Source organism: Anas acuta, chromosome 26 (assembly GCF_963932015.1).
Source record: "Anas acuta chromosome 26, bAnaAcu1.1, whole genome shotgun sequence".
Taxonomy (NCBI): Eukaryota; Metazoa; Chordata; class Aves; order Anseriformes; family Anatidae; genus Anas; species Anas acuta.
The window spans coordinates 1939959-1960328 of record NC_089004.1 but is presented as its reverse complement, the minus strand read 5'-3'; the positions used below and the strand labels follow the sequence as shown (position 1 = coordinate 1960328).

The 20370-nt window shown below is 56.7% G+C and overlaps 1 protein-coding gene and 1 long non-coding RNA gene across 6 annotated transcripts in view; both read left to right on the top strand.

Moving 5' to 3' along the window:
• The first annotated feature begins 20 nt into the window (after positions 1-20).
• Positions 21-20370, top strand: part of PIP5K1C (phosphatidylinositol-4-phosphate 5-kinase type 1 gamma) — a 40544-nt gene continuing 20194 nt past the window's right edge. For 3 of the 5 annotated variants that reach the window (XM_068661853.1, XM_068661851.1, XM_068661854.1), the window contains exons 1-2: positions 22-307; positions 18156-18187. In XM_068661853.1, the coding sequence (XP_068517954.1) occupies positions 211-307; positions 18156-18187 (129 nt within the window). In that variant the 5' untranslated portion in view covers positions 22-210. Of the gene's footprint in view, positions 308-18155; positions 18188-20370 lie in introns of all 5 variants that reach the window. The other 2 variants (XM_068661852.1, XM_068661855.1) reach the window with 2 other exon arrangements.
• LOC137845041 (uncharacterized) lies at positions 1060-3214 on the top strand. The gene is made up of 3 exons (XR_011090078.1): positions 1060-1172; positions 1515-1776; positions 1885-3214. It is a non-coding gene; the product is annotated as an uncharacterized lncRNA (long non-coding RNA).

Genomic DNA, 20370 nt, shown 5'->3' with positions numbered 1-20370 from the left:
CCCCAACCCCCCCCCCCCCCACCTCCCCGCCCCCTCCGCCCTCCCGTCCATGGGCCCCGCCGCTCCCAGGCTGCTCAGCGACGGCGGCGGCGGCCGGAGCCGGGAGCAGCGCGGCGGAGGAGGAGGAGGAGGAGGAGGAGGAGGAAGGGGGGGGCGGCACGGGCCCGGCCTCGGCCTGCCCCGGGCCTGTCCGCGCCCTCGGAGGCCGCCATGGAGCTGGAGGTGCCCGAGGAGGCGGCGGAGGGCTCGGCCGCGGCGGGGGCCGGTGCCGGCGCCATCAGCCCGGAGGGCCCGGACGCGGCAGGAGGTAACGGGCACTGCCCCGCCGGGGGGCGCCGGCCCCGCGCGGAGCCCTCACAGCCCCCCCCCGGCCCGTGTCCGCCTCCCCCTTCCCCCCCCCCTCAGCCCGCAGTGGTTCAGCCCAGCCCCCCCCCCCCCCCCATCCCCTCCCCACACCGGGTGCGGGTGGTGCCTCGCTGCCCCCCCCCCCTCTCCCACCCGGGGGGGTTCCGCTGTCCCCCTTCTCCCCCCCCCCCCCAGTGCCGCGTGGTGCGCTCCGGCCGCCGCCCCCTGCAGTGGGGGGCCCGGAATGGTTCCGTCCGCGCGGGGGGGGGGCTCTCGGTGGTCGGGGCTGCTCTGGGGGGCGCCGCCTCGCACCGGGCCCTGGCCCCCCCACCCCCAACGCCACCCCCGGGGCTCGTTTTGGGGTTGGGAGCCCCTTTTAGGAGCTTGTTTTGGGGTCGGGGACCCCTTTGGGGGCTCATTTTGGGTCCGGGGATCTCTTTGGGAACTCGTTTGGGGGCCAGGGACCCCTTTAGGGCCTCGTTTTGGGGCCGGGGCCCCCCTTAGGAGCTCATTTTGGGGCCGGGGACCCCTTTGGGGTCTCGTTTTGGGGCTGGGGGGGCGTTTGGGAGCCAAACCAGGCCCCTCAGCCCCGGCCCCGCTGCTGACAGCGGCTCCCGGGGGGTCCCCAAATGGTTTTTGGAAGGGGACCCTCCCCGGCAGCAGGGAGCTGGGGGTCGGCGAGGATCCGCAGCCGCTCGGCCTGGGGCCTCGTGGAGGCCTCGGGACTTGTCCTGAGGAAGAAAACCTTCGGGGCCGGCAGCCGGGCGTGTTGGTGGCCGCGCAGGGCTGACCCGTACCGTCCTGAGAGCCTCGCCGTGGGGTTTTTGGTGTTGTAACTGTTGTGGTTGAAAAAAGGAATTTCAAAACCTGCCGCCTGCAAATGGCCGCTGCGCCCCTTCCTGGATGCGCCCGCTCTGAGGAGCTGCAGGGGGCTGAAGGAGCCGTGCTGGGGGGGGTCGGGGGCTCTGTGGACCCCTTGGGGCTGGGATATCCCGTCCCCAGGCAGCTGGGTGAGGAGGGGTCGCTGTCCTGCTGCCTGTGCTGGCAGGGCTGGAGGCCAGGGGTTCGCCTTGCTGGAGAGCTGGCAGCACAAACTGACAGCAGGGCTGCCCCCCGACCCTATCCTCACAGAGCTGGGGTCTGGAAATCCTCGTCCCAGGAGGGAAGAGGAGTTGACTTACGATTTCTTTCCATTCCTCCTGTCTTCCCGTTGTGTGGGTTGTGGCCTGCCCTTCGCTTACGGCTTAGAGCCTGGGCAGAAGCCTACAGCGTGTTCCTCGGGGCCGAGATCCACGGGTTTAGGGACTGGAGCGATGTCCCGGCGGTGTCTGTGCCCTGGCCCTGCAGCCGTCTCCCCATGCCCGCAGCAGAGACCCCGGCCAGGTGCAGTGGGTGCAGATGGAGCCCCCAACACCAGCCAGGAGAGCGCAGGTTGTGACACGAGGAGCAGCACCACGGCTCTTCCCTCTTTGCCACGATAACCACAAAGTGACTTCTGAAGGGCTGCTGAAAGCATTTTATTTTATTTTTTTTTCCCAGTGAGCAGATTAGAGATAAAGGAAGAATTCCACCCCGTGGGGCACGAGCAGCTCGATCCATACCAACGTGATGGAGAGGGAAATTGGAGAGAGCTTATCAGCTTGAGGAAAAATCAAATGTAAACATCATCCCCAGCATGATTATGGTTCACAGCTTAGTTGGGTGTCACGTGCCTCTTCCCTGTGAAATGGTGCTAGCGAAGATGATGACAGGGGGAGTCAGCTAGGCAAAAACACGCAGAAAAACACCCTGTGCCTTGAACTTCTGGAGACCCTGCAGTTACTTCACAGTCAATAAGTCACAGCTCAGCTGCAGGCAAGGGGAGGAAAGCAGCAAAAATGGCATTCGGGCTGCTCCAGCAAATTAATTGGCCTTTAAGATGCGACCGGGCTGGGAATGTTCAGGGAAGCTGCGACATGGGGGCCGAGAGGGGTGCGAGGGGCAGTCCTGTCGGGTGTCCGGCGGGGCTGGAGCACCAGTGGAGGGGAGCGATCGATGTAAGATTGATCTAATTGCAATCAGCAGGCACTGGGCCTGCCCACGTGCCCCGGTTGGCTCGCCGTGCGTCTCCAGGAGGGCTCCCCCAGGAGCACCCAGCGCGTGGTTTGGGACCGATTTTCGAAGCGAATCGCTGACACGACCGTTGTGGGTTCTCGCCAGATGCACAACCTTAAATACGGTTTTCCCATATAAGGTGGCTGCAGCCTGGAAAGCAGAAGCAGGAATTCCAGCGCTCTCTTTTTTTTTCCCCAACACGTCGTTCAGACGCAGCCGGCTGAGTCCCGAAATAGGTCTGCCGAGGCTGGGCGCTACCCCGACGAAGGCGCGGGGAGCTGCTCTCATCACATGCTGCTCCCGGCTTTGTCGCATTCGATTATTCCCTCTTTGGGCTGCCGAGCACGTTCCTGCGACCCCGTATTAATCTGTGGAGGCCCAGCAGGTGCCTCGTGCCCAACCTCACCACTGTACCTGCTCCGGGAGCACAGGGCCGGTGCCATCTGCACGTAGGGGAGCTTCAGGAGTTCCCTGGGGTCAGTTAACCCACATGCTGCACCTTTTGTACCATGCAGGGGAACATCAGCAGTGGAGCTGGAGGGAAATCGAGTGCCAGCTGCTAGCACGGCGAGGGCTGGGAGTGTTTGGGTGGCGGTGACCTTCAGCAGCCTGGTTCGCACGCCCCGCTGCCGGGGAGGGCAGGGGGTGGCTGTGTTTGAGCTCACAGATAGCAGCAGAACAGGAGAAAAAGTCCCGGGCGGGTTTTCCTGTTTCCCAAACCCAGGTCTCTTATTTATTTAGTTTTAAATCCTGGTGGTCCCCTTTAAATTCAGTTTTCGTTTGGTGATCCAGCTGACGGAGCCGCTTCCCTTCTGCTGCCTCCCAAGCTGTCGTCTCCTAGGCCTGCGAGCTGGGTCGCTTCGTGGATGTGACGAAGAACGGGATTGATCTCGGTCAGATTGGGCTGGACGTGGGGAACCACGGACGTGGGGCCAGGCAGAAGCTGATTTTGGCAGAGCCACAGGCTCCCAGCTGGGAGCTGCTGCAGGGGGACAGCCCTGCATGGCGCTTGCTGCGTCCTCACCCGTCCGTGGCTGGTGCAGGCACCGAGAGGAGCACAACGTTGTCGTTTCCTATAAGTCGTTGGCAAAGCCGTGCTGCTGGCACCAGCACCTTCTCCCTGTTTGCTGCCTGCTGATGGTTGCACCGCTCTGCCTTCAACAAACAGGCGCAGCCGCTCGCCTTTTCCCCCGAGGGGAGGATGCTGCGAGGAAGGCGCGTGCCGTGCCCCCTGCCTGCGTGCGGCCGCTTCCACAGCGATCACACAACGGGAGCCCAGCTGAAAGGTAAATCAAGGCACTGCGAGGGATGCGGAGCAGAAGGCCGTTTGATGCTGGAATTGAAGCGCAAAAGTGCAGGGAAGAAGAGGGTGAAGTTAAAAGCGATGGTCTGCGAGAAGTGAATTTGGTCCTCGTCTGTATCAGCGCCGAGTTTCTCAGCAGAGCGCCCAGCATCGCTCGCCTGCCCGCCTGGGTCACTGCGTGCTGAAAGGAAAAGCGTGTCCTGGCTTTTCAGGCTTCCCACCTCCTCTCTGAGCGCTTTGGAGGCTGTGGCAGGGGCGGCTGGCCTCTCCGAGCAGCCCTGAAAGAGCCACAGACAAAAAGGTGACGTTGTGGTTTTTCCTCCTTTAGGTAGGTCTCCGAAATGCTTTGTTCCTAGGCAGCCTGGCACTCGTTGTGTCTTTCAGCGTTTGCCAGTAGCCGAGTTAACCTCAGAACTTTTCTGGGAAACGTTTTCTGTAATTAAAAAGCTAAAAGCAATCAGAGCAGCATTTCTGTCACTTTGTCTCTCCGCACCCACGTGTTTGAGCAGAAGACGCTGTCAACCCCTAATTAAGTGTCGTTGTCTTCCATCGTGTGTTTTTGCGGCTTCCCCGGCGTACGAGTGGGTTTTTGCACTGGCTTGTGGTGAATAACCCAGGCTGAGTCAGAGCACGTGCTGCAGCGGCGAGGAGGAAATCGGGAGGCCCCGGTGCCCTCGGTTACCCTGGGGCTCACAGCTCGTCCCATGGTGTTGTGCCTCGCTCACCTCGCACCTCTGCAGCAGCTCGCTGCAAGCCTGCACCTTGGCTTCTCTTCCCCCTTTCCTTGAAGAAAGCAAAGCCACCGCTCTCTCCTAGCGCTGTTTAAAGGCTGCAAATGCCTCAAACTTAGAGTCAGTGTGCAGCGTGAATGGGTCTCTTCAATGTTTCCTGGTGCCCAGGAAGAGGCTGTGATTCTGAGGACGGGCAGCGTTATTTTACAGCGTGGAGACCCAACCTGACAGACTGCAAATGGCTGCAACAAGAACTGCCCCTGGATAATTGCACGGATCCGGAGCTGCAGAAAGCGAACCTCACAATGCCCAATCACCGCCTGCACGGCTGGGATCCGGAGCGAGGAACGGGGGGGGGCACAGCCCTCCTCTCGTCTGTAATTAGCAGAATCTGCATGTTCTCTCTGCGGAAATTGCTGCTTGCTATGAAACTTGGAGAGGGTGGGGAAGGCTCCCGGGGAGAGAACAGAAGCGGGAAGCCAGCTGCCTGTCCGGGGTCGGTGCTGCTGCTGTGGGAAGGAAGGGGACGTGTGGGGTGCTGCCACCTGTAGCTGTTCCGGCACAGGCAGCGGTGTCACAGCCTGGGGACTGTCACAATTCCAGCCTGGGCACATTCGCTGCTGCTGCTGGAGGAGCCTGGGGATGTGCCGGGCATGGGCACGCTGCAAGCGTGGGGAACTTGGTGCCGGTCAAACCCCTGGTGCTCGAAAGCAGCTTCTCACTTTACTGCACGATGTTACACCTCTCCCCGATGTTCAGGGCCACGATGTTTAATTCGGCTTCCACCTGTGCTCTGGCTGCTCGGGGTTTGTGCTCGGTGGCAGCTGCTGAGCCATGCTCTGGCGTGGGGCTCGCTGGCTCCTGCAGACCTGGCTCTGAGGGTCCCCGTAGCAAAGCAGGGATTTTCCTGTCCTTTAAACTTGCGGTGCTTCCTCTGATGGAGCTCTGTCAAACTTCTGGTTTATTTAACCCGTTCAGTGTCCCTGTGCTATGGTAGACATTACAAATTGCTTCTTTGGGTCTTCTGTTCTGAGGATGCTTTGAGTTAGGTGCGTGTCTGCTCCTTTACAGAATTTAGTACTTAAGAGTAACTCCCCAGCTGTTTCATTGCTTTGTTTGTTTTTGTTTTTGTTTTGTTTTGTTTTGTTTTTCCATAGGATGCAGAGAGATCTGCTCTCGAGCCCCGGTAGCTGTGTTCACGCAGCCGTTCGCAGGGCTGGTGTTGGCCGCCACGCACCCCAGGCTCAGCACACGCCGGGTGCTGCCCTTCAGAACAAGCGCTTGGGATGAGCTGGGCCCTGCTGGTGACCACGTTAGGATCCTGCAAGAGTAGAATTAACCGGGATTATTTCCTCCCTTCCATTTGCTGCCTGGCAAGCTGCTGTTTCAATTGCCAGTTCCACCTTTCTCTCCCCATTGGCGTTGGCTGTGCTCAGCGGCTGCTTTGTTTTGAGTTAAGGTCTGGATCTGCGGGGGCTGGTGACACAGCCTGCTGGAATTGAGGGCTGGCATGGCAAACACGGGGAATTTCAATTAAAATAGCATCGTCTGCGAAGTCACACCCATGTGAGTTCAAACCTGAGGTGTGGGCTTGTTTCCAGCCTCCCTGCCCAGGGCTGGGTGCCCACCCCGTGTGCGTGCCATCGAGTGCGGGGTCTCTGAGCCCCTGGTGGGGCAGGAAGGATGGGGAGCAATGAGCACTGCTGTTAGACCACGTGTTTAGCACAGAGGTACCGTGGTTGCCTTATTCTGTTCTCCCTTTCCTGCAGAGTCCCAGCCACGTGTGCTTGGCACAGCCCCGCTTTGCTGTTTTTACCCTCAGAGCGTTTTGTGACCTTTGCAGGGCTTTTCTGCCGGTTTCTTCCCAAAAAAACAACCTCTCCGCCACTGGAGCAAAACAGCAGCAGTTGTGTTTAAGCTAAATGGCTTCAAGGTGTTCCCAATTATGGTTTTTAGGGTGGAATTTCTGACTTGTGGGTGGAACAGATTTGGTTTGAAGGGCGAGTTAATAGCATCCTCCCGAGCTCCCGCCGCCTCACTTGTGTTTTTCTCCGGTTGGAATTGGGCAGCAGCTCAGTTACGGTAACGCCTCAGTCACTGTGCAAGGAGCTGCGTAAACATCTCCCCAAAACGGCTCCTTTCAGCCTGCTGGTGAGGAAGGTTTGGTTTGGAAGGGCCGCACGGCTTTCCAGTCCTCACTCAGGGCCGTGTGAGCTCAGGTAATTAAGGTCACTTTACATCAATTTGAGAAACTTGAGCCTTAGGTTGGCACGTCGGTGCAGCTCACAGAGCTTTTGGAACATCTGAGAAATATTTTTATGTAACTGGCAGGTTGGGAAAGATTTGGGGAAGTCTTTCCAAAGCCGAGGACACGGCTGTGAAGGCTGTGGGGCTCGAGGCGAGCTGGGAGCTTGCAGTGGCCGATCTCACCGACACAGCACGTGCTGCTGCTCCCTTGTGGGTCGGCACAAACAGTGGGATCCCGGCGGGTCTGGGGTCAGGCACTGCTGCTCTTCCTCTCTTGGATCCTGCCTGGTTTCGTGTTTCTGTACGGCTTCATCAGAGGCTGGGCAGCTTCTGGCCACGCAGAAGCCAGACTTTCCTTAGGTTTGGCCTCTGATGTCCACTGGAGCAGGATTTTACTCAAGGTCCTGAAGATCTGAGGGATTTAAGGAAAGCCTTCGGGCTTGGCGTGAGGCCCAGAAACCCAAGTTTCTAGTTTGCAAAGTAAAATGAAGGTGATTAGCTGGAGCCTCTCGCTGCCACCGTCTGGGTGGCCTGGTTTCCTTTTGCAAAGCGCCTCGGTGGGGCGAGGGGGAAGGCGAAGCTCATGATGCTGAACTGCGGGCAGAGGGGAGGCTCCGGCACAAGGCAGAAGCGGTTTTGTTTTGCTGACCCCTCTGAAAGGCGAGGGAAAACTCGTCTGTGCCTTAATGCTCGCTTGATCCCTGCTGGTGCGTTCGGCAGCACAAGGAAAACGTTACCAAAGCCTCTAGCGCAGGCAGGGTACAGCTGCTGCAGCACTTCTCTCTCTGTAGTCTCTCTGATGGACCAAATTCCGTGGACTTTTCAAGGCAGAATTGCCCATTGCAGCGTTTTCCAAAGGGAGGCAGCTGGCTGAAATCACCACCTTCCCCAGCGCATCCAGAGGGGCTTCGCACCGGCAGCCGCTGGGGTCGGGGGCTGATGTGAAACTCGGGTTCCTCCAGTTTCCTGGGGTTTGCCCCATTTTTTGTCTGCATCCCGTGCATCCCCACGCCAAGAGGAATAGGGAGATCAGGAATCTCTGTGAGGGCAGCTGCAATACCTGAAACCGCCCAAAATGTCCCTGGTAAATCGGTGTCTCCGAAACGACAGCTCTCCCTCCGTGCAGCCTCGGTGCCACTCTCGCCATCTGTCTGGGCGCGTGGTGATGGGGGCAGCGCACAAAACGCAGGGTTTGCTGGCAGAGGAGCAAGCTATAGAGATGTAAAACAGGCCCGAACTTCAAAGCTGGAACGAAGGCAGCAGAAAATGAGAGCGTCTCGAAGCTGTGCCTGTCGGCACCGAGCACTGTGCGCTGCGTGACAGCGCGAGCACTGCCCAGGTGGGAGCCGGGCATAAGGCAGAGGGGGTCCCGTGGGTGCTGGGGGTCTGTGGGCTCAGATAGCACCTCTCAGGGGATAATTCTCGTGTTTGTAAGGACTGCTTGTTCGGTGATCGGGGCTGAAATCTGGAAGAGCAGCCATTTGTTCATTTATTCTTCTTTTATTACTTTTTTTTTCCCTGTAATGCTAACTTACGTCACGAGATAACTTTTTGTAGGGGATGAAGATTGTGCTGCGTTCGATTTTTCTAGTAACAGTTTCTAAAGCCTCTGCTTGGGAGCAGCTGAGATGTTAATTCCTTAAAGGTGCTTTTCTGATGCGTGTGCTGCTTTTAATCCCAGAATACTTCCGCTCCGGCCGGCATCTCTTCGGGTTTAAATTCATTTGGATGGAAGGAAAATGATGACATGGTCTTTCTCCACCTCGGTCTCCGAGGGCTGGCTGTTTGTTTTCGTTTCGGTGCTAAGCAGGAGTCCCTGCTGGATTAACTATCTGGGACGCTCCGCCGAGAGCCAGGCTTCCAGCCCGGTAATGCCAGGAAATGCTTATTAAAGCAAATGAGAAGCTGAAGGAGCGAGCACCCTGAAATTGCTACCTGATTTTTGTGGCTCCTTCGCTGCCCAGCCCTGGCATTTCTCATGTATAACCCTCAGAGCCCTGATAGCCGTGGGGCTGTGCCTGTAAAGTGAGACCAAGACCAGGCAGGGCACTCGTGTTTTTTGGACAGCAGCGCCCGGATCCATTTCCCTGGAAGGCGATGAACTCGGTTTCCCATTGTGTGCCAGCTCCAGAGGTGGTCAATACGGGTTGGTATTAAATTGAGGAGCCTCTGGGGATGATCCGCTGATGGTGTGCGCTGCTTGGCAGGGCTCTGGCCGCTGCTCAGAGCCTGGTTTGGGAGGAGCTGATGCCTGCAAACTGCTCTCGTGTTGGTGGGAAGGCAAGTGTAGAGACTGAGGGCTCCTAACCGATCTCGGAGAGGACAAACGGCTTCTCCAGCTCCCAGGACTGAAAACCCAAAGAATAATTTTATTCTGAGTGTTTCTTCTGTTTTTTTCTTTCTAAACTGAAAGCCAGGAGGAGGAGAAGGCTGGGAATGCCCAGCATGCAGAGCAAAATGTCACCTGGAGAGGCGAGGTGGGTTTTCTGCAGCGCCTGATAAAAACAAAGCTTAAATGCAGATTTTCTCTGAGGTGGGGTGAAAAACTACTGAATTGGTAACAACGCGGGGCTCTCCAAGGGCTGTGGGAGGACAGGATGAGACGTGCCTGAATGGCAGCTGCTCGTCTAAAGGAAAAACGAGGAGATTACAGGCAGAAGTGGCAAGTGCTGCCTCTTACTTCGTGTTTTCTATTAGAGCTTCTGCTTTGGGTTGCTCTGACTCGCCAAGACAGCGGTCTCCAGATGTCCTTTGCCTGATGGTTGGCCTTTAAGTTCTGCCAAAACCAAGGCACCCACTTCAGCAAAGAGGAGCTGGAGAAGCGCTGTCCCTGCCCGGAGCATCAGAGCCCTTCAGCTTGGCCATGGCCATCATCGAACGGCCTCGCCGTGCCCCCCGGCTGGCTCTGAGCTTCCTCAGAGCTTCCTTTGGCTCTTCCCACGGACATCCAGCAGCTCCGAGCCTTTCAACGTGCATTTTGCTGCGCTTTGTGCAAATAACTCCTGGAAGTCTCAGCGATGACAGCGGAGGAGCCCTGCTGCTTGGTGGTGTGCGAGAAGATTGCGGGGCTGGGAGCTGGGGAAGGAGAAGCTGAACTGGTGGGACTTCTTACCTAGGGTTTTACCTTCCCCGCTGGGAGCTGTTCGGGAGCTGTCGGCCAGCAGCACTGCCTGTTTCTTTTTCTTCCTCCCACCCCACAACACGCACCACTGCCCCATACGGCTCAGCTCCTGCAGGTCTCTGAGCTGGGAGCAGGAACCCAACCGTCCCCCGTGTGTTGTGGGGTCACTGTGTGATGTTTGCTTGGCTGACTCCTCGGTTTGTCCCCAAACCCAGGAGCAGACCGTGCTGTCCCAGCGTCCTCCAAGTTGGTAGCAGCGTGTGTGTGGCTGATGTGTGTCGTGGTGGCAAGGTTCAGGTGCACGGCTTCGTTTCAGGCTTTACTGAAGTCTTGGCGAGCAGTTTTAAAGCTCCTGAAAGACATTTTTTACAAAACCGTGTGGTTCAGAAGTGGTGGGCTTTGGTTCACTCAATGCTGCTGTCTTCAATTTCTGTTTTCCATACCCACTCCCCATAGAGGAGCCCCAGTTTTCCCCTGTACCAGGCAGAAGCTGAGAAAAGCCCCGAGATGGGCTCAGCATCAACTTGTTCACGGTTCAGGACCGGTTCAGGACCTGTGAGACAAGGAAGTTTTCCCAGTTGCACCTCAGACTTGTGCCTGCTGAACGTGGTCCTCTCAGCACGTGTGTTTCAGGCTCTCCCTGGGTGTGCTCATCTGCAGCTCTCCGCGTCCACCTTTGTGTTTTTGAGCTCCCGCTGTGCCTGCGCTTAGGGTGGAAGAGGTCTTGCTCCCAAATGAGGAAATAAAAGGCTGGAGCTGCTCGTAATACAGCAGCAGCAAGTGCCTGGCTTGGCCTCTCCATGCAGATGCTCCTGGCTGGGCTGGAGATGCTGCTTCCCTGCCCTGCATCGTGAGCCAGCCGCAGACCCGTGCCAGGAGGAGCCTCTTGGCCACGTTGTGCTTCCCAGTGTCAGAGGAGGCTGTCCCCGAGCTCCAGCATAATGCAACAGCCACGTCCCTGCAGCCCAGCGCAGGCAGCAGGTTTCCTTCTTGCCTCCTAGGCCCATCTCACCTATTTGTATTTATGCCAAGCTCTAGAAGTCTTTTCAAAAGCTTTGTTGGTTTTTATTTTCTTCAGGTTACTTATTTTCAGCTAATAGCTGAGTCACTGGCTGCCACGCCACGGCCAGGCTCCCGGGGAGAGAAGAGGCTGGTTGCTGAAAGTTTGAGTTGGGGATTTTGGCAGCACGCTTCATCTTTTGAGCTTGTCCTGCCGTGGCTTGTTTGGTTCCATCTGTTCAGGTGCCTCTGTTAGAGCAGAGCGGGAGCATCAGGCCAAAACGCTCCGGTCACAGAGAGCACAAGTGGCCGTAACAAGGTGGGAGAAGAACAACGTGGTGGCGAGCAGCAGTTAAATTCATTTTTAACCTGCAGCAGTTTTCTCTGGAGGTCCTCCCTTGGCCTCACGGCGTGGGGACGTGGTCTGACGGAGCTGCTGCTGTCATTAAGGTTTGCTCACAGCCACGAGGTGAGGACCAGAGCGTTGGTGCCTCCTCGGTCTGGGGCTGTTGGCTGTCCGGGATCCACCTGCAGGAAAGGATTTGTGGTGTCTGGGATGGGTTAAGCAGAGCTTGCCCTACAGGGCAGGCCAGCCTCGGGGCTGCTGGTGGGCTGCTGGTTCTGTGGAGCCACGTAGAGAGGATGGAGGTGGTGTTGGGGAGCAGCTCAGCGCCAGCCAGACCTGGCCTTCAGCCACACGCGAGTCGGACGCGGAGACCTGGAGCGAAGACGCGCCACCGGTACCCTGTTCCTATCCCATCTGTTTAACTGTGGGTTTTTCACAGAATCTGGAAGAGACCTCCAGGATCTTTGTCAACTCGAGGGCCATGCCTGTTATCCCCGCCGGGGGGACGTGCTGTGGTGGGGCTGCGTCCCACACCGAGCCCAAAAAGCAGTCAGTTAGGGAACCGCGACCTGCCACTTCTGCCTTTGGAACCTGCGTCTGAAACCAGCAGAAATTGCAGGTGTCTCCCCTTTCCTCTCCCACCCAGGCCTTGTCCTCAGCACCGTGACACCAAATCCGTGTCCCTCGCGGTGCCCAGGGAAGGGGGGCTCGCTCCACCTGGTGCCCGCAGCCCGAAGGACTTTGTGTCAGTGACGCACGCTGTGCGCGACCCCATTCTGAAATCCCCTTTTAGTCTTGGGAGTTTGAGCACCCCAGGAAAATCTCTGTCAAGTGACATTAGCAGGAGTGGAATTAAACCTTAGAGGATTTAGCCGAGCAGCTTTGGCTGCAGAGTAGATCAGGAAATAGCCCGCTCCTTAAAACTCCAGGTGCGTCTTCAGGACGGCTCGGGAAGGGTGGCCCTCGGGCAGCTGTGTGCCCTTTGGCCAGGGCTGCCTCTGCTTTTGGGGCTTTTGGGGTTTGCTCCTGGTTGTGGTGCCGAGCTCCCGCATCCCTAAAGCTGTGCTCTCTGTGTAACTTCTGCGTGTCCTGGCTTTGGGGTGGGCCGTGATTGGGAATTTTGGGCACGTTTCTTTACTCACTGTGACTGTGTTAATGGACTTCCACCTCTTCCAAAAGGTCTGAAAATGGGGTGTGTGGGGAGGGAGACACCTTTCTTAATGTAGCCTGGAAATAATTCCCGGCAGTAAACGAGCAACAGGACGAAGCTGTGTCAAGTAACACGGACAGGGAGGTGCTGTGAAGTGGTGCAAGCCATGAACAACCTGGGAGGGATTCCCAGCTCAGAGCACTGAGAAAGGGCTGAGGTGGGGGACAGGCTGATGTCTCCTATAACCCAAATTCCTGAGCTCTCGGTGTCTGCTGGTGCTCAGGGGACGGGGGCGAGCTCTGGACTGAGCCCTTGCGCTGTGCTGCCTTGTGCTCCTGCAGCCTGGGTGGGGAAATGGCTCTCCGGGGCCTTGTGGCTGTAGAAAACCACATCTAAAGCACCAAAGGGTGGTTGGTGGTGGCCGCATGGGGACCAGCACTGCATTCACGTCCCTGTTTTTGTGCCGCAGCACAGCTTGGGAGGACGTCAGGAGAGAGGTTCTGCCTCCTCTTGCCTTTTCACTTCGAGTTACGGCTCCTGTGCCGGCTGGGACCTCTGCTGGGGGACGCAGGGCTCGTCCTGCCCCGAGCTGAGGCTGCTGGATGCCCCAGCTCTGCTGAGCGACCCGAAGGAACGTGGCTTCAAAGTGCCGGCCTCTAATGGCCTGCCTCTAAATTGGCGTCGTGGTTTCGCTGCTGGGTGTCGGGGGCGCAGGGAGCTGGCTCCGGCCTGGGTGCGCTTCCCGGCGCGCCGCTTGCCGCCTGTAATTAATCCTAATCAAGCTTTGCTCTGCATTCAGGCAGGCAGACTCGGACTCGAAGGCCGCAATAAGGAGCGGAGCCGGGGGCTAGGAAGAGGCCGGCGTCCCCGCCGCAGCTGCCGGCTGCCGACCTTGGGCACGTCTCGCCCGCTGCCCCGCGGGGAGGGCGCCCGGACGTGCCGGGGAGCGCGTTCTGCTCGCTCCTCCCGCCACCGGCGGCGTGGAAGGCGGCAGGAACGCCGCGTTCAGATAAGGCTGCACCTTTCCCACCCAGCAGATGCGAGCCCAAGAGCATCCCACTGGATTACATAATGACAGCGTGGAGCCGAGCGGCCGCAGCCTTTTTCCGCTGTTGGGCGGCAGCTGTTGTGTGCGCGCTGCTCTTGATGAGGTTTTTTGTTTTTGCTTTGTTGTCAGATGTGTCACACGGCTCGGGGCAGGCGCTCGGAAATTGTACTTTTTTTTTTCTGCGTGCAGCTGATCTGAGACAAGGAAACAAATCAGTTCCTTTTAAATTTCATTTCCCCTGTCTTGTCCTGCTCGTTCCCCACTGTAATTGGGCTTCCCTGCTGCAAGCGCTTTTTGGTTAGCTGTCAGGGGAACGTTCCAGCAGGGCACGTCCTGGCTCAGCACTGCGCATCACGAGGAGCTGATCCCATCCGACACCCAGGCAGGAGTGCATTACCTCCCGCTTGCACCCTGCCTCCTGCTCTGGGGTAAACGGGTTATTTCTGAGGCAGGAGGAGTTTCTGCATAAAAACTTTTATTAAAGAGAAAAGCAGGGGCTGGGTGTCTTTGGTGCTCGAGGAGCTCAGCAATGGAAATGCCCAGGGAGGGAGGCAGGGAGCACACCACGTGTGCCACCTCAGTGCCCTACAGCCCCGTCCTGCTGCCCTGGTACATTAAGCTCTCTCCTTAATTTGTACAGGCCATGCTGTTCCTTTCCCTGATGAGTTTGTGCTCAAGTAAACGAGACAAAGGGCACAGGGAAAGCGTGGGGCATGGCGATGGTGCAGCAGAGCACGGTGTGTGATCGCCAGCCTCCTTCCCCCCCAGCGGGGCTGGTTCCAAGGGGCTCCAAACAGCAAAGGGAGGTGTGGGGAGGTGCAGGACCCCGGCCCTGGGTGTCGAGGAGGGATTAGATGGGATTGCTGATCTCCGGCTTTCGATGCTGGCGCAGTGTGATGCTGTTGAACGCCAGCGTTTCGGCTCCTTGTGAAGAACTGTTGGGCTTTGGATGGGGTCTAAACCATCCCGAGGGATTCGTGTTGGTGTCAAAGCTTGCGTTGCTTTTCTAAAGCTCTTACAGACTCCATCCAACAAGCGGGATTTATCTCAGATTGCTTCATTTTCATTGCTCGGAGCTCTCCAGCAGCACCCTGCGCACTGCAGGCTCTGAAAGCAGCCGGGTGCAGCTCCTTGGGAAGAGACCCTGCATGGCAGGGGGAGCAGCCCCCACACCTCCTCTGAGCATCTCCTGCATCCTCTGGATGCTTCTCATCCCAATCACCCGGTGCTGTCACGCAGGGAGGCAGCGTGTGAGGCCCCAGAGCAGATCATCCTGGGTGCCTGGGGCGGGCAGGCTGCAAGCAGCTGCCTTCTCGGGGTGGCTGCGGAGCCCCGCTGCTGCCCCTGGGGTTTCTCCTCCACCCTGCTCATCGCCCTGGTCCCGAGTGCTGCTCGCTGGGACCCGGAGCCGTGCAGTTTGGGTGCAAGAAGTTGAGGGGCTGCTCCCTGCTGGCCGGGTTGCCCTTCCACACCGCCCTGGCTGGCTGCGTGCCGGTTCGGGCGCCGCTCCGAGCCGTGGCGAGTTTTCTGGCATCTTCTCCGAGTCGCTTTTTTGTTTCCTGAACTTGAATTTTCTCAGCGGTCCCTTATGGAGAGTAACAGCTGTCTCTCCTGACGGATGTGTTTTGCTTCCAGCCTCTCTCTCCGTCTTTCTCCCGCAACGCATCTGCTCCATGCGCACAGCCTGCGCCGCGCACAGCTCGTGCCCTCGCCCTCTCCCCGCAGGATTTGGGTCCCAGTCCGATCCCACAATCAATCCTCGCACCCTGCCGGCAGCCTTCCCCTCCTCTTGTCCCAGCGGGTTGCTCATGTGGCTCGTGCCCTCTTGCTCCTCGTCAGATGAGTGTGAAATCAGACCCAGACCTCTGTCAGCATTTGGGGGGCTCTCCAGAATCCCCCAGCTTCCAGCCAAATTGCTGGCGTGGTGCTTCTATTCCCGATGTGTTTTTAGTTGCAGTCACCGTGTGCATCTCCCAGTAAACAACTGAAGCTTTTATTGAAGATGCAGCAGCCTCTCTGCCGGGCAGAGGAGCCCAGATAATTCCACCAGCTCTTCGAGGCTGCTCCCACTGCTTCTCCAGTGCATCCTAAAGCATGAAATATTTATCAGTTATAAATGTTTGTGTGATTATGCATATGTCTTACAAAGAAGTCTGCTCTGTCAGGTCTTACATAAGAGCTCTGCTTGGTTGTTTGTAAACTTCCTTAGGAAATTCTTCTTCAGTGGCTGGAATCACCAGCTTTAGCTGGTTCTGAGAGATCCCAGGGACTGTTTACTTGGCTTTATTTTTTAATTTATTCTCCGCACATGAGTCAAACTTGAAACTCATGTTTTTACCTTAAACTCGGTATAGGTCACGGGCAGCAAGGACGAGATTTTCTGGTTTTTGGGAAGCTTTGCTTTTAGGCCTGAAGGATCGGTGAATTTTGGGTCTGCATGGGGTCGAACAGAACCGCTGTGTGGGTGAGGAGAGGAGCTGAAGGCAGCAGGGCAGCGCCCAACGCAGCGCCCAGAGCTGCGCTTCCATCCCTGGCTTCTCCTTCTGGAGCTGGTCCTCACGCTCCTGAGTGCCCCCTCGTTAAGCTGCACCAAATCGGATAAGAATCATTTCAATTAGCTTGCTAAGTATTGAAACTTCCCCCGGCAGAGCTCCGCTGCCCCGCAGAACCCAGCGCCAGCTCTCGTGGCTGTGTATAACCCCGAAGCTGGAGCTAAATCAGTTTTTGCAAGGCCATCTGTCAGCTTGTTTGAGACGAGCACAGCCGAGCACCGTGTGCTGAGGACCCAGCGGAAGATTTTTTTCATTTTCTGCCTAGACGGGTTGATTTCATAAAGCCGATTTTTCTCTTTGGAGAGGTTTTGCTGGTGATGCCCTTGGCCACCTGAAGCATCCTGACAACCCCCGGCTCTCGCCCCAGCTCCCTCCCTGCGAGCACGCCGCCGGTGTTGATTCCACACTTGGTACGTGTACAGCAGCAGACACTTACAAGCTGAGAAGGAAAGCAGCTTGTGGTAATTATCACAAAATTAAAGATAATCTCCTGCTCTGGAATTGTGACAAAGTGCAGAAAAGAGATTACTGCGGCTCGTCAGCAGCGCGGGGCAATCGGAGAGCGGAGCAGCCTGCGCCGTTCCCGGCCGATGCAGTGCTCAGCAGGGAGCTCCCAGTGCCCTGGCTCCTCTGCCCTTTGCTGGACTTCTTGTTGAATGACCTTAAAATCGTTTGTCCTAGGCCCAAGATCTAATTTCCATCTCAGGACCCAAGCGTGTGTTGATCGGGTGCAGTGCCTGAGCTGGCGATGCCCGGCGGCAGCGATTCTCCGAGCTGAGCCGCGGTGTGGTCCCGGGGTGCTGGGAGCTTTCACCCCCGGAGAGACAAAGGCAGGCAAAGCCTGGGGGCGGGGGGCTCACATTGCTGGGGGCTCGCATTGCTGAATGCTGAAAACACCCTGTGGACGTGCCCTGTTTGCATCGGGGCATCCCCAGTTTGCCCAGGCCCCTGAGATAACCTCAGCGCTTCTGCCTGAGCGCGATTCCATCTCCCCTGTGCCTGCCAAGGGTTTTTGTTGGTTTTATTCTGCTTCCCACTCGAAATGTTTCCTGAAATATACCCGAATCGCTGTTCTCGGCTGCAGAGCAGCGTGCTCTCTTACGCCTGACTTCTTGCTCAGGTTCCTTTGGAAACAAGCCCTGAAGCATCTCTGCTTGTGTTTTAGGAGGGCGAGCGGTTGCCCCGGTTAAACCATCCCAAATCCTCTTTGGCCAGCTGGGGAGATGCTGAAGTGGCAGAGCCTTGGGCTGGTTCCTCCAGGGCTTTCCCTGCTCTCTGGCCTGAAGGACCGGACACCTCGCACTGCCCCCAGCTCCTGCAGATATTCCCCTCGAGCTGGGGGGCTCCTGTGCCGACAGGCGCTTGTGTAACCCCCCCCTCACCCTAAGTGGGGAACGGTCAAGGGCTCACGAAGAGCCCCGCTTCTGCACGGCCACAGCTCTCAAGTTTTGCTCCCTGGCCTCTTGCAAAACAAAACCCCTGCTGCAGGCCTGCAGGTTGCACAACCTCCTCCTGGGCGGGCAGCTCCAGGTCCTCGCTCCTGTTCCCGAGGGGCTCGGGCTGGAGCCGTGGGACCCGTGCGTGGCTTCGCCGCTTCCTCCCCGGTCACCAAACTCCTCGCAGCGCTCGCCACGGCCGGGGCAGGGGAGCAGAAGCTGGAGGAGGGCTGTGGGTTATGGCTTGGTGCTTCCAGCTCTGGTCACGTATCTGAAAGCTTCAGGCAAAATGCTGTTGTTTTTTTTTTGCCGTTCACCGTAATGGGGAAGTGGTGGCTTCTCCCAAAGGCAGGGGTGGAAATAAATGATGGATACGATTTTGTGATATATTTGGACCTCGTGTTCTATAAATAGGTTCAATTATCGATATGCTTTGTCAAGGGCCTTCTGAGAGGCTGGAAAGCAGCTCCGTGTCTGGGCCGCTGTGCGTAACCGCCTGCGGCGCGGCGTGGGCCTGTTGCTCGCAGTGCAGCAGGGATTAGGAAGAGCTCTGTACTGAAACCTCGGGGAAAAAATATTGCTAGGAAAAATGGTGCACCTTTGTGCTGCTATAAATTGGGTGAACCCAATAACTTCAGGCTCCTGAGCTACTGAAATTGAAAACTGAGCAAAAGCTTTAAAGGCTTTCCAGCCTGCTCGAAGGAACAAAGCATTAGGCTATTGTCTGAGTAGTTTTAATCTCTTGTGACTACTTTTACTAATGCTCTCCCTTTTTCTCCTCAGGTCTGGCACCAAAGAAAGCAGCCATCACTGAGGTGAGATGCTCTTGAAAATCCCGTGCTGAGAAATGAGAACGCAGAGCTCTTGAGAATGCCTCCGCATGACTTTTTTGAACAGGGCCAGGGTTTAAAATACATTTAAGTTTACTGAGAATTTGGTATCAGTAAGGTTACTTGGGAGACAGAAAATTAACGGCAGCTCTCTGGTGTCTGTGTGTTGGTGTGACCACAGCCACAGAGAAATGGGAGGGGATTTTGCCCTCCCTGTGGCCAGTTTGGGCTGTGGCTCCGTGACATCTGCCTGTGAGTGGCTGGATCTGGCTGGGGACACTTCTTCCATACCAGCACCTGGAGCTCCTCCGGACTCCAGATGGAGACCCCACATCTTGGGCACCTCCAGGGCTCTGTGCTGGGTCTCGTCCCCTTCTGGGAGGTGGCAAGGTGGCTGTAAAGTAGGGAGCCCCGAGGTGGGAGCATCTTGGGGGACTGATTTTCTGCACGTATCCAGGTCTCAGGTTGCTGAATCACTGGTACCTTCTGGAGCAAAACTCTTCACAGTTGGCAGCAGGGAATCTGGTGGGAGGATCTGTGGCTGAAAGCTGTTCCCTGAAGCCCACACTTGTGGTTTAGGGCACCGTGTTCAAATGGGTTTTGTTTTATCTGATTTTCTGACATAGCCCTTCATATTTCTCACCTGAGATGCTGAACATTAGTATACATGAATAGAAAACTCTTCCCGTAAGCTGCCAGGAATGTGGCACTTAATTCTTTTTGACTGCCCAGAAATATGCGTAGTAAAAAACTCAAATCCTGTAAAAGTTAATTGCTTTTTTTCAACATACAAATAGCCCCCCTTTTTTTTGCCCTGGAAACGCAGGAAAAGTAGAGTGAGGGACTGTGAAAGACTTTAGTTGCTGATTTTCATACAGCAGTGGTTTCCTAACCAATGCCCACCTCTGTTAATGCTTTGAGGACGGTGATGAGCCACAAGGAGAGGTGGGACAGTGCAGCTTGGGCTTGCGTGTAAGAGGATGCAGCTCCCTGGTTCGAAGCTGCAAGGAAATCTTTGCTGCTGATCACACCTCCTTGGAGGAGGAGTGTTTGGATGCGAGCTCGGCTGTGCTAAATGTTTAGAACAGAGTAGGAAGTGAGGCTCTGAAGGAGAAATCAGGCTGCCCCTTAGCTGCAGAAGTACAGGCAGCCTGTCCAGAAATAGCTGCAAGCTCCTGATTAGAAGCTAAAACACAAAGAGCTTCTGTAGTCTGAACAAAATTATGCGCTGTCTGCTGTAGACATCAGTTCTGAGAGATGAGTGTGTGCAGCGCTTAGAGAGAGAGCGATGTGATGTTGTCACTTGGGAAATGACCTTGAGTCTTGCTGCACGCTGCTTAAAGTGCATCCAAGGCCTGGCTGTTCCGTAATGTAACAAAACCCCAAAAGTCTCTGGTGCTGGCTGACCGTCACCGCTATCTGATGGGCTGTGCGGTGCTGGGGCAGCGGGCAGCAGGTGGGACCCTGCCCCGTGGCACAGCGAACAAGTCCCAGCCCTGGGGCTGCATCAGGAGCTGTGTCCGGCCTCACCAAATGTGGTCACATCGGGTGGTCAGGGTACAGCTGCTGTCTGCTCCCTCCTGGATCAGCAAAAACGTCCTGGATGGACTCACAAGTAGAGGAGGAGATGGGGTAGGAGGAGATTTGGTCTCCCTCTGAAGTGCTGGCAGCCCCACAGCGTTTCTGTAGACTCTGCAGAACTTCAGGAAGAGCTGTTTTTGCAGTTCACCCTGTGTGGGCTTGTCCTTTGAACTGTTAACAAATGAGATCTTGCTTAAATGGATTATCTCCGTGTGAACACAGGAGTGGGGTTGCGTTATCCCTGTTATCCGCCTTTTATTTCTCAAGTCGAGTGCGAGGCGTTGGTATGAAACCTGAGGGCATGGGATTTTTAAAAAATATGCTCCTCGCCGTTTGATTTAATACAGCCCTATTTTTAATCGATGAGAAACCAAAGTCAGGCAACCGGGGAATCCTGGCAGCTGGGAGGCAGCGCTGACCTTCCCTGGCTCAGGGTCTGTGCCCCGTTAGTGCTGAGGGTGTCGGGTGGAGCGGCTGGGTATCCTCACCCCTCCTGTCTTGAAGGATGGATAAATAATTCAGACAGCCTTGTTAAAAGCTTGCCGGTGCCAATTAGACCTGGTTGCAGATTTTCCCACAGTAGTAGC